This window comes from Nycticebus coucang, chromosome 4, assembly GCF_027406575.1.
Source record: "Nycticebus coucang isolate mNycCou1 chromosome 4, mNycCou1.pri, whole genome shotgun sequence".
NCBI lineage: Eukaryota > Metazoa > Chordata > Mammalia > Primates > Lorisidae > Nycticebus > Nycticebus coucang.
In genome coordinates this window covers 61353248-61366027 of record NC_069783.1, presented here as the reverse complement: position 1 = coordinate 61366027, position 12780 = coordinate 61353248, and the positions used below count along the sequence as shown (strand labels likewise).

Below are 12780 nucleotides of genomic sequence, written 5' to 3'. Positions count from 1 at the left end.
GCCTCCCAGAGTACTAGTATTACAGGCGTGAGCCACTGCGCCCAGCCCAAACATTTTCATATATTACTCTAGCAGAAAAGTGAATTCCTCTACTCAGAGGGATAATATTTTAAAAAAATATTCCCTTGTATGTATCATATATAGAAGGCAACAACAACAAAAAAAACCTAGCTATATGATCTTATTACTCACCTCCATTAGTATAAAAAACAAAAACAGAAGTACAAGGTTTGAAAATTCAAATACAGGAAGGTTAAAAAGTGAAAAATGCCTTCCTTAATGTTGTGAACACCCTCTATAATACCAAGACCCTCTCCTCAAAGATAATCACTATTAAGTTACTTATGATTACTTTCAAATGTACATGAAGATTTATGTTTGTGTGCACATGGATATATGAAGACTTTACAATTAAGTTTGTGAACTTGTGGTAGATAAAGTACTACATGCTTCATTGGTGAATATCATTTCAGTCACCTTCAAAGTGCTCCTCTGGGGAAGCTATCCACTGACACCTGCCCCTAGTTCACCCTTCAAAGCAATTTTGGGACTCTTTTCCTGAAATGACCATCAGAGATGTCATTCTACGAGGTTTGTTTGTGTGTGTGTGTGTTGTTGTTTTTTATTTCAAATGAATATGAGGGTACACATGTTTGGGTTACCTTGTTTTCAATTCTAAGGTAAAGTTCAAGTTGTAGTTGAGCCCGTCACCAGAGGGCATGGTGAACACCCTCACATTGTGCACATTAGGTGATATGCACAATCGCCCTCCTTCTATCCCTCCTCTTTCCTCCTTGGTAAACTATATTTGTGTTTTTTCTTTCATGTGAGTGTGTAGTTGTTTATATATTGGTTTCATATTAGTATTGATTACACTGGATACTTTTTTTCCATTCTTGAGATACTTTACTAAGAAGAATGTGTTTCAACTCCATCCAGACAAAGACAAAAGATATAAAGTCTCCATCTTGTCTTATGGCTAAAGAGTATTCCATGGTATATATATATCACAGTTTATTAATCCATTCACAGGTTGATAAGCATTTGGGCTGCCTCTCTAACTTGGCAATTGTGAATTGAGCTACAATAAACATTCTGGTGCAAATGCCCTTGTGGCAAAATGATTTTTGTTCTTCTGGGTAAATACCTAGTAATGGGATTGTGGGATCAAATGGAAGATTGCCTTTTAGTTCTTTAAAAACTCTCCATATTTTTTTCCATAAAGGTTGTATTAGTTTGCAATTCTACCAGCAGTGTAGAAATGTTCCCTTTTCTACACATCCACACCAGGATCTGCAGATTCGGGATTTTGTGATGTAAGCTAATCTTACTGGAGTTAGGTGATATCTCAGAGATTTTGATTTGCATTTCTGTGATGATTAGAGACAACGAGCATTTTTTCATGTGTTTGTTGGCTGTTTCTCTGTTATCTTGATAATTAAGTTTGCAAACTTGCCACTGTGCACTTAGGTTGGCAGTACTGTACAAACAATTTGGTAAGAGTCCATAACCTTGATATATCAAAGTCTTACAGCTGTGTTTGTGTCACTGTGTGGCAGTGTCTTTTTGAGTGTTGCTCATTATTATTGTTGTGTGTTTTTGTGTGCGATATGATGACAGGTCTGATGGTCATTGTAGAAAAAGAGTTCCAAGGGAGGAGGAGCAAGATGGCGGCCGAAAAATACCTTCCTTGTAAATGGGCATGGTGAGACTGCAGAGAGGACTCCAGGCATCTCTGGCTGGTGGGATCTGCCCAGAAACATCCCTTTGGGGACACAGGGGGTCAGTAAGAGACTTCAGGACACCACGAGGAGGACAAAAGCAATGGAGAACTGGCAAGTGGTTGCTTATGTTCATTGGGTCTAATCCCACCAGTAGATGTAAGTATAGCAACAGTGAGATCACAAACTGGAAAGGCCTTACCTGTGAGCTGTGTTGGGTTTTTTTTTTTCTTTTCTTTTCTTTTCTTTTTTTTTGGACTTAGCACTCAGTTGAACTATCTTGGGAGAACTTGAGCAAGAGTGTGGAGGACTTTGAATGTTTTCTAGGGCCCCAGACTGAGCCACACTGAGCCGCTGAGCCGGTCGGAGCTAGCGTTTGGCTGTGGGCCATACGGAGACATTGTGGGAGAACTGCCCTGGCAAGCTTGGCCCTCAGGGTCGCAGAGCAAGGATAGGGTGGGAGACCTGGGGCAAGTAATCTAGTGACTGAGCAGCCTATAGGCAGGACTGAGATGCCTTACAGCCTTGGCCCTCAGGGCCATAGAGTGAGACTGGTTTTGGCACACTGGGTAAGTGGACAGCAACTTCAGGAGAGATCCCACTGACACGTGCTTTCCTGGGAAAGCTTCTGCTTAGCCAACGCTAGCAGTTTAAAGTGCCTTTTAAGCAGGCTGAGGAGAGATTTAGACTCTCCACCCTGCAGGGTTTGAGAAATCAGCAGAGGCCTCCAGTCTCCATCACATATAGCCATGTCAGCATTGTGATCAATACCTCATACTCCAGAAGATCACCAGTTGCCCAGACAATATTCAGCAAGATATATATATATATATATATACCTATATTGATATATATGCTGTTTTGTTTTCTTATTTTTTAATTTCAACATTTTCCCTCTAGATTTTTCCCTTTTTTTCTTTTCTTTCTTCATTTTTCTAGTTTAAATATAATTTTCCAATTCTGCCTTCCTTAGCAATCAGAACTTCATTTTTGCTAGTGTTTCTACCCCTATTATTTGGTTCCCCCCCAATTTTGTCCCGTAAAGTTTTCTATTTGCTTGTTTTGGTTTGATTTATAGCATTTTTGTCATTCCTCTCTACTTGGTAGAGGTGGGGTATTTTGTCCAAATGGGCTAGCAAAGAGCTGCTGACCTCAAAGGAACCACCCAACCTAGCACCTCCAGAGGTTGGGGGTTTTTAAGGTTGGGACAAAGGACTCTACTGTACACCTATATTGATCTTGTCTCCCTCTTTCTGCGCCTGTCTTCTTTTTGTCAATATTCCCATTTACTCACCCCCTCTCCTTTCTCTTTTTTCTTTTGTTCTTCATTTTTTTCCCCCTCCTCTTGCTCTGGTTATCTCATCCTTCTGGTCCTGTACCAAAAGGACTCTCAAAACCCTAGTCCAGAGGCATGGTAACTTAAAAAGCAAGAGAAAGTGAAAGGAAAATCAGGGCAAGGAAACAGATAAAAGAAAACACTCATGAAGAAGAATCAACAGAAAAATCCTGGCAAAATGAAAAAACAGTCCAGAGCAACACCCTCAAGGGACTGTGAGTTTGCTACTGCAGAGGATTCCACCTATAAAGAAATGTTAGAAATGACAGAAACAGAATTCAGTATACACGTAATGAAAACAATGAAGGAAATGATGGAAACAATGAAGGAAACTGCTGACAAAGTGGAAAATAACCAAAAGGAAATCCAAAAACAGAATCAAATAAGACATAAACAATATGAAGAATATAGAAAGGATACAGTGGAGCTGAAGGAACTGAAGCAGTCAATTAGGGAACTTAAAGATGCAATAGAAAGTATCAACAACAGATTAGACCATGCAGAAGGACAAAGCTTTTGAGATAACTCAGATAGTTAAAGAGGCAGAAAGAAGAGAGAGAAAGTAGAACGTTCACTGACAGAATTATGGGACTTCATGAAGCATTCAAACATACGAGTTATAGGTATCCCAGAAGGGGAAGAAGAATGCTCCAGGGGAATGGAAGCCAAACTAGAGAATATTATGAATGAAAATCTCCCAAATAGCACCAAAGTTTCTGACATACTCCTTTCAGAGGAATATCACACCCCAGACTGCCTCAACTCTAACCAAGCTTCTCCAAGACACATTGTGATGAACCTGTCCAAAGTCAAGACAAAAGAAAAGATTCTGCAAGCTGCCAGAAGTAAGCGCCAGTTGACCTGCAGGGACAAATCCATCAGGGTGACTGCAGACTTCTCTAATGAAACTTTCCAAGCAAGAAGACAATGGTCATCTACCTTTAATCTACTTAAACAGAACAATTTCCAGCCCAGAATTCTATATTCTACTAAGCTAAGCTTTAAAATTGACAGAGAAATCAAATCACTTACTGATATACAAACATTGAGGAAATTCACCACAACAAAGCCAGCTCTACAGGAAATACTTCAACCTGTTCTACACACTGACCATCACAATGGATCAACAGCAAATTTAGAACTCAGAAATTAAGGGACAGACCCTAACTTCCACACTGATGCCAAAGTTAAAATTAAGCAATGGACTCTCACAAAATAAAATGAATAGAACATGACAACACTTATCAATTATCTCAATAAATGTTAATGCCTTGAATTCCCCACTGAAGAAGCATAGATTGGCTAACTGGATTAAAAAACACAAGCCATCCATTGGCTGTTTGCAGGAAACACACCTGGCTTCAAGAGACAAATTAAAAGGTTGAATGACAATTTTTCAGGCAAAGGGAATTCAGAAGAAAAGAGGAGTTGCAATCTTATTTTCAGATACATGTGGATTTAAAGCAACTAAAGTCAAAAAAGACACAGATGGTCACTTTATGTTGGTCAAGAAAAAAATACAAGAAGATGTTTCAATTCTAAATATCTATGCACCCAACTTAAATGCTCCCAGATTCTTGAAACAAACCTTACTCAGTCTGAGTAATATGATATCCTATAACACCATAATAACAGGGGACTTTAATACTCCTCTTAGAGAGCTGGACAGATCCTCTAAACAGAAATTAAACAAAGATACAAGGGACTTAAATAAGACCCTAGAACAACTGTGCTTGATAGACGCATATAGAACACTCCATCCCAAAGATAAAAGAATATACATTCTTTCATCGCCCCATGGAACATTCTCCAAAATTGATCATATCCTAGGATATAAAACAAACCTCAAAAGAATCAAAAGAATTGAAATTTTACCTTGTACCTTCTCAGACTACAAGGCCCTAAAGATGGAACTCAACTCCAACAAAAATGGTCAACCGCATACAAAGGCATGGAAATTAAACAACCTTCTGTTGAATGGCACTTGGGTGCAGGAAGAAATAAAAGAGGAAATGATTAACTTCCTTGAGCACAACAACAATGAAGACACAAGCTACCAAAACCTGTGGGATACTGCAAAAGCAGTTCTGAGAGGAAAATTTATCACTTTAGATTCCCTACATCCGAAAAACAGAAAGAGAGCACATCAACAAACTCACAAGCACCACAGGTGTAATCCCACCAATCACCCTCCCTCTGCCCATCCTCCCCCCACTCCCCAATTACACCTGTAGTGCATCTTACAGGGGTACATGTGAAACTTAGTGAATGTAGAATATAAATGTCTTAACGCAATAACTAAGAAAATGCCAGGAAGGCTATGTTAACCAGTGTGATGAAAATGTGTCAAACTGTTTATAAAACCAGTGTGTGGTGCCCCATGATCGCATTAATGTACACAGCTATGATTTAATAATAATAAAAAAAAAACTCACAAGCCATCTTATGGAATTGGAAAAAGAAGAACAATCTAAGCCGAAACCCAGTAGAAGAAAAGAAATCTCCAAAATTAAATCAGAGATCAATGAAATTGAAAACAAAAGAATCATTCAGAAAATTAATGAAACAAGGAGTTGGTTTTTTGAAAAAGTAAATAAAATACATAAACCTTTGGCCAGACTAACGAGGAATAGAAAAGTTAAATCTCTAGTAACCTTAATCAGAAATGATAAAGGAGAAATAACAACTGATGTCACAGAGATACAAGAGATCATCTCTGAATACTATAGAAACTCTATACCCAGAAATTTGAAAATATGAAGGAAATGGATCAATATTGGGAATCACAACCTCTCCCTAGACTTAGGCAGGAAGAAATAGAGCTCCAGAACAGACCAATTTCAAGCACTGAGATTAAAGAAACAATAAAAATCTTCCAACAAAAAAAATGCCCTGGTCTGGATAGCTTCACACCAGAATTCTATCAAACCTTCAAGAAAGAACTTATTCCTACACTGCGGAAATTATTCCAAAAAATTGAGGGGGAAGGAATCCTCCCCAACACGTTCTATGAAGCAAACATCACCCTGATACCAAAATCAGGGAAAGACCCAACTAAAAAGGAGAATCTCAGACCAACTTCACTAATGAATATAGATACAAAAATTCTCAACAAAATCCTACCCAATAGATTACAGCTTATCAAAAAAGTCATACTTCAAGTAGGTTTCATCCCAGGGATGCAAGGCTGATTTAACATACGCAAGTCCATAAACGTTATCCACCGTATGAACAGAGGCAAAAACAAAGACCATATGATCTTCTCAATAGATATAGAAAGAAAAACATTAGATAAAATCCAGCATCCTTTTCTAATTAAAACACTAAAGAGTATAGGCATATGTGGCACATTTCTTAAACCGATCAAAGCTATCTATGACAAACCCACAGCTATTTTACTGAATGGAGTAAAACTGAAAGCTTTTCCTCTTAGAACTGGAACCAGACAAGGTTGCCCTCTATCACCATTACTATTCAACATAGTGCTGGAAGTTCTAGCCAATACAATTAGGCAAGACAAGGAAATAAAGGACAGGACATCCAAATGGGAGCAGAGGAGGTCAATCTCTCCCTCTTTGCTGATGATATAATCTTATACTTAGAGAACCCCAAAGACTCAACCACAAGACTCCAGAAGTCATCAAAAAATATAGTAGTGTCTCAGGATATAAAATCAATGTCCACAAGTCAGTAGCCTTTGTATACGCAATAACAGTCAAAATGAGAAACTAATTAAGGATACAACCCCCTTCACCATAGCTTCAAAGAAAATGAAATACCTAGGAATATACCTAACAAAAGAGGTGAAAGACCGCTATAAAGAAAATTATGAAACCCTAAGAAAGGAAATAGCAGAGGATATTAACAAATGGAAGAACATACCATGCTCATGGTTGGGAAGAATAAACATTGTTAAAATGTCTATACTTTCCAAAGCAATCTACCTACTCAATGCCATCCCTATTAAAATACCAACATTGTACTTTCAAGGCTTGGAAAAAATGATTATGCATTTTGTATGGAACCAGAAAAAACTCTGTACAGCTAAGGCAGTTCTTAGTAATAAAAACAAAGCCAGGGGCATCAGCATACCAGATTTTAGGCTGTACTACAAAGCCATAGTGGCCAAAACAGCATGGTACTGGCACAAAAATAGAGACACAGACATTTGGAATCAAGTAGAAAATCAGGAAATGAAACTAACATCTTACAACTACCTAATCTTCAATAAACCAAACAAGAACATACCTTGGGGGAAAGACTCCCTATTCAATAAATGGTGCTGGAAGAACTGGACATCCACATGTAAAAGACTGAAACTGGACCCATACCTTTCTCCACTCACAAAAATTGATTCAAGATGGATAAAGAACTTAAATTTAAGGCATGAAACAATAAAAATCCTCCAAGAAAGCATAGGAAAAACACTGGAAGATATTGGCCTGGGGAAAGACTTCATGAAGAAGACTACCATGGCAACTGCAACAGCAACAAAAATAAACAAATGGGACTTCATTAAACTGAAAAGCTTCTGTACAGATAAGGAGACAACAACCAAAGCAAAGAGACAACCTACACAATGGGAAAGGATATTTGCATATTTTCAATCAGACAAAAGCTTGATAACTAGGATCTATAGAGAACTCAAATTAATCCACATGAAAAAAGCCAACAATCCCATATATCAATGGGCAAGAGACATGAATAGAACCTTCTCTAAAGAAGACAGACAAATGGCTAACAAACATATGAAAAAATGCTCATCATCCTTAATTATTAGAGAAATGCAAATCAAAACCACCTTGAGATACCATCTAACTCCAGTGAGAATGGCCCACATTGCAAAATCTCAAAACTGCAGATGCTGGAGTGGGTTGTGGAGAGAAGGGAACACTTTTACACTGCTGGGGGGACTGCAAACTAATACAACTTTTTTGGAAGGAAGAATGAAGAACCCTCAAAGAACTCAAGCTAGACCTCCCATTTGATCCTGCAATCCCATTACTGGGCATCTACCCAGAAGGAAAGAAATCCTTTTATCATAAGGACACTTGCACTAGACTGTTTATTGCAGCTCAATTTACAATCATCAAAATGTGGAAACAGCCTAAATGCCCACCGACCCAGGAATGGATTAACAAGCTGTGGTATATGTATACCACGGAATACTATTCAGCCACTAAAAAAAAAAAAAATGGATTACAGCCTTTGTATTAACCTGGATGGCAGTGGAACATATTATTCTTAGTAAAGCATCACAAGAATGGAGAAGCATGAATCCTATGTACTCAATTTTCATATGAGAACAATTAATGACCATTAATGACACAGTGGGGGTGGGGGAAGGGGAGAGTGGAGAGAGAAAGGAGGAGGAAGGGGTGGGGGAAAAGAAGAGCAGAGAGAGGAAAGGAGGGGGGGTGGGGTCTTGGTGTATGCCACACCTTTTGGGGGCAAGACACGATTGTAAGAGGGACTTTACCTAACAAATGCAATCAGTGTAACCTGGTTAATTGTAACCTCAATGAATCCCCAAGAATAAAAAAAGAAAGAAAGAAAAAGCGTTCCAAAATTCCTTTAAAGGGTGGAATGGAATCAGTGCATAGCTTGCCAAAAGGAGTCCTTCTAAGGTGACTGTAATGATATTCAGCAACAAGGTGCATAGCACTTTTTCTAGAGTGAGTTTATGAACTTAATTGTCAGAACTTGTATGTATGAATAAGGTTTTGTATACACAAAGAAGGGTCACAATATACTCTGCAATGTACTTTGCTTCATTTAATAATATATCAGCAGTGTTTGTTTGTTTGTTTTTGTTTTAAGGAAATGAGGTTCCTGGCTCATCTTTTTTAAGAATAATTTTTCAGTTGGGTTTTGCTAGGTAGGCTAGCCAAACTAACATCCAAATTAGCAAAAGGTTACAGAGGGTATGACTATGTTCCTACTGCCTATGTCTGAGCATTATGAGGCATTTCCCAAGAGAAACATGGTAGTAAAATGCTAAGCCTTTCCTGTGAACATCATTTATTCTAGAATGTATCTGCTATGGAACATGGACCTCAAAATAATGCACAAAGTAACTATTCACATAGTTATTACATACTTCACTATGAGAAAACTTCATATTCATCATATAAACAATGTCTCTATGGAAAATGTATTTAGAGCTTGAACCTGAAACCAAAAATATCTCTCTAGGCAGCATAGCACAGTGCGAAAAGTATGTGTTTTATAGGCATGAAAATGTATTTAGAGTTTCATTTTGAAACCAGAAATATCTCTCTAGAGGTAGCACAGCACAGTGCGTATATGCTCTATACGCAAAAGTCCTGAATTTTAATCCTGGCACTGTCACTACTATATCACTTTGAATCACTTTGAGCAAAGTACTTAACTAAGGTTTAATTTCTCATATGTAAAATAGATTATATATATATATATATGTGTGTGTGTATATATATATTCCCACCCCCACCCCCCCCAGGTTGCTCTGTGGATCAAATGAGGTAACAGAACATTGTCTGGCATACAATATGCACTCAGTTCCTTTCCTTTCAGGTAAAGAAGGATTAAAAATTCTTGATTAGCTTCAAACTCCTGATGAACTAAAGAGGAATGGTACAGGGAGCAGGCAATGAAGGACTAGGGTGACAGGGATAGGTTTAAGTATTCTTTATGGTCAGAATGGATTAGAGACCTAACTATTTTCTTGATTCTGGATAGTGTCCTGTCACTGTCTTTATTTTTGCTTTCATGAATAATGGAATTGGCCATCTCCTCTACTTCCTATTTCTACCATTTTCTCCCTTCATTTGGAGTTCCCATCCCCTTTCTTTAGCCAACCACAGGCCAGAAATTTAGTCCTAGTTTCCCCCTTTAAAGTCATAGGGTTAAAAGAAAAAATCCTGATATAAAAACAAATACCTAGAAATGGACTATTGGAATGGCAAAATAAGGACTTCAGTGAACTCACTCTCCCTCTAAAATAATAAAAATCTAGGCAGACAAATAAAATCAACTATTTCAGAACTCTGACATTTAACAAAAAGCACAGAATGAACTAAGAAATTCTCTATCCAAGACAAGTGGATATGTCTAATTGAACTTCGAACTCCTTGAGAAAAACAGTAGCCCACGCACCTGAGGTGGAGTATGGTCCTAATATTATCATACAATTAATGAAAACATCAGATTCTAATTCTTCTAATGGAAGGGAGTAGGGAGTAGGGAATCTGTGACCTTTCCTTTATCCCTCTGAGATAGTTAGTCTTATTTTTACAATAACTACCTATGATAATTAAATAATCTAATATGATAATAACACCACACCCCAAGAGTAGATGGCAAAAATTATTTACCTCAAAAAACTTGCTAAAACCAACACTTATACCTTGCACATGCAAGATACCATATTATTTGCAATCAAATCATTTAAATAGCTTTAGACTTTGTTCCAACACAGTGTTTTACCTTTCCATGTAGTTATTACCTATTACAATTTCTACAAGAGTGACAACAAAGCTAAAATTGTAACTTAACATATATCAAAGCTACAACATTGAAATTCTCAACAAAGCACTTCTCTGTACTGAGTCTTAATCTTTCTAGCACATTTCTCAAAGAATAATTTCTACACCTTCCTCTATATTACCGTAAGTTGTCTCTCGTGCCTAGCTGCCTTAGAGTTTGTTTAAAGCACCAATCCTACAATAATATAATGTCTTTCTTCCTTGGATTTCAAAACAACATTTTAGAAACAATTCTTCCCCCAAGCCATCTAATCCATACCATATTGTAAATTTATGGGCTCTAAAACATATATGCAGTATTGCAGTATAATAGATTTACTTGGATTTTATTTTTAAAACATCAAAAGTAGCTAACAATGACCTTTCATAATTTGAATTAAATTGCATGAGGGGGAAAGAGCAAATATTAATACATTTCATTATGAATAAAATCCTACCTTAGGAGAATTAGACAGATCTTTTCCTGCAGAAACCACTGTGTTTTCATTTACTCCTCCTGTCTTTGGTGAGAAGACTGGTGGGGCTGGGGCCTTTCTTTTCACTCTCCTTTCAGTTTCCAGTTCTTGAATGGGATTTATCAAATTATTTGAAGGAGGAGTTGGTTTAGGTTCATAAAAAGGATTTGATCTAAATGAAAGAATTATTGTTAAAAGTCTCTCAAAAAGTTTATTTTCAACTAAAATAATAAAACATGCACTGAAACAATAATTTTTTATCAAATAAAATCTGAACCAGTAAAAACCAATCATTTGGAAGCAATGACTGTTTATCTTTCAGTCCATTTTTATCCAATTGTAAATAAAGTACTTCTTTTAAAAAGTATTTGAGGTTTTAATACAAGGTCACACTTAATTTGAAATATTATATATAGAGATAGCCTTAGAAAAATGTTAAAAACAGTAACTCTAATACATTTTCTGCACCAATGGAAAAGGAAGTAAAATGTATGTTGATTTTTTTTTTTCTTTTCCACCTTAGTTCCTTTTCTTCTATTTCATCATTTCTTCTATGTTAAATTTTCTTCTCATTATGGAACATCCTTTAGTGGTTCATTCAGTAAGGTTCTGTTAACAGTAAATTCTCCAAAGCTTTGAAAATGTCTTTATTTCAGATTCATACTTAAATGTTAGTTTCATTTGGTACAAAATTCTAGTTGTCAGCTATTCTATCTCAGGGCTTTAGAGATGTTAGCCTAGTGTCAGTCTAATACTGCTCCTTTGTGAGTCATTTTATCTTTGTGGTTGCTGTTAAGATCGTCTCTTTATTTTTGTTTTAAACAAATTTACTATCATGTGTCTAGGTGTAGATTTCTTTTTATTTGTCCTGTTTTCAGACTCACTCTTTTTTTTTTTTTTGAGGCAGAGTCTCAAGTTTGTTGCGCTTGGTAGAATGCCATGGCATTATAGCTCACAGAAACCTCAAATTCTTGGGCTCAAGCGATTCTCTTGCACAGCCTGCCAAGTAACTAGGACTACAGGTGCCCACCGCAACACCCGGCTATTTTTTAGAGACAAGATCTCGCTCTGGCTCGGGCTGGTCTCAAACTCATGAACTCAGGCACCTGCCTCAGCCTCTCACAGTGCCAGGATTACAAGCGTGAGCTACCACGCCTGGCTCTAGACTCTTTGTATTTCCTGAGTCTGGTAATTCATGTGTTTCATCAGTTTTGAAAAATTTTTATCCATTATCTCTTCAATAGCCTCTTCTCTGCTCTGGAAAATCTTGTGAGACATATGTTGAACAATCAACCCACTTGTCATGTTTCCTAACCTTTCCATATTTCACAAATCCTTAATCCTTATTCCTCTTATGCTAATTCTCTGACATCCCTGATCCAGTTGATTTTTTCTCTCTTCATCTGGGTCTAATACTCAATTCTCCATGAATTTTTAATTTCAATAAGCATATTTTTTTCATGTGTCTGTATGGTACCCTCAGGTATAAAGATTTAAGTTATTAATCATTTAAACGTATAGATTTTATAGTCTCTACCTTCAAATCTATTATTTGAAGTTCTTACATGTATAATCCTCCTATTCCTTTTGTCTTCAGCCTTTTTCTTTTGGTAGCTATTTCCTGTGTGTTTTATAATTCTAGATTGTGAGTTCAGGGCTTAATCTGAGGAAATCTAGTGTAGTCTGAGTTAAGAATGCCTCTCTCCAGAGTGTTTTATGCTTCTATTTTCGAAGTACATTAG

General features: G+C 37.1%; 1 protein-coding gene across 4 annotated transcripts in view; it reads right to left on the bottom strand.

Annotated features, from left to right (window-relative positions):
• The window catches only part of EHBP1 (EH domain binding protein 1), a 412692-nt gene that overhangs the window by 191807 nt on the left and 208105 nt on the right, over positions 1-12780 (bottom strand). For all 4 annotated transcript variants that reach the window (XM_053587096.1, XM_053587100.1, XM_053587098.1 and 1 more), the window contains one exon: positions 11021-11210. In XM_053587096.1, coding sequence (XP_053443071.1) covers positions 11021-11210 — 190 coding nt within the window. The remainder of the gene's footprint in view (positions 1-11020; positions 11211-12780) is intronic.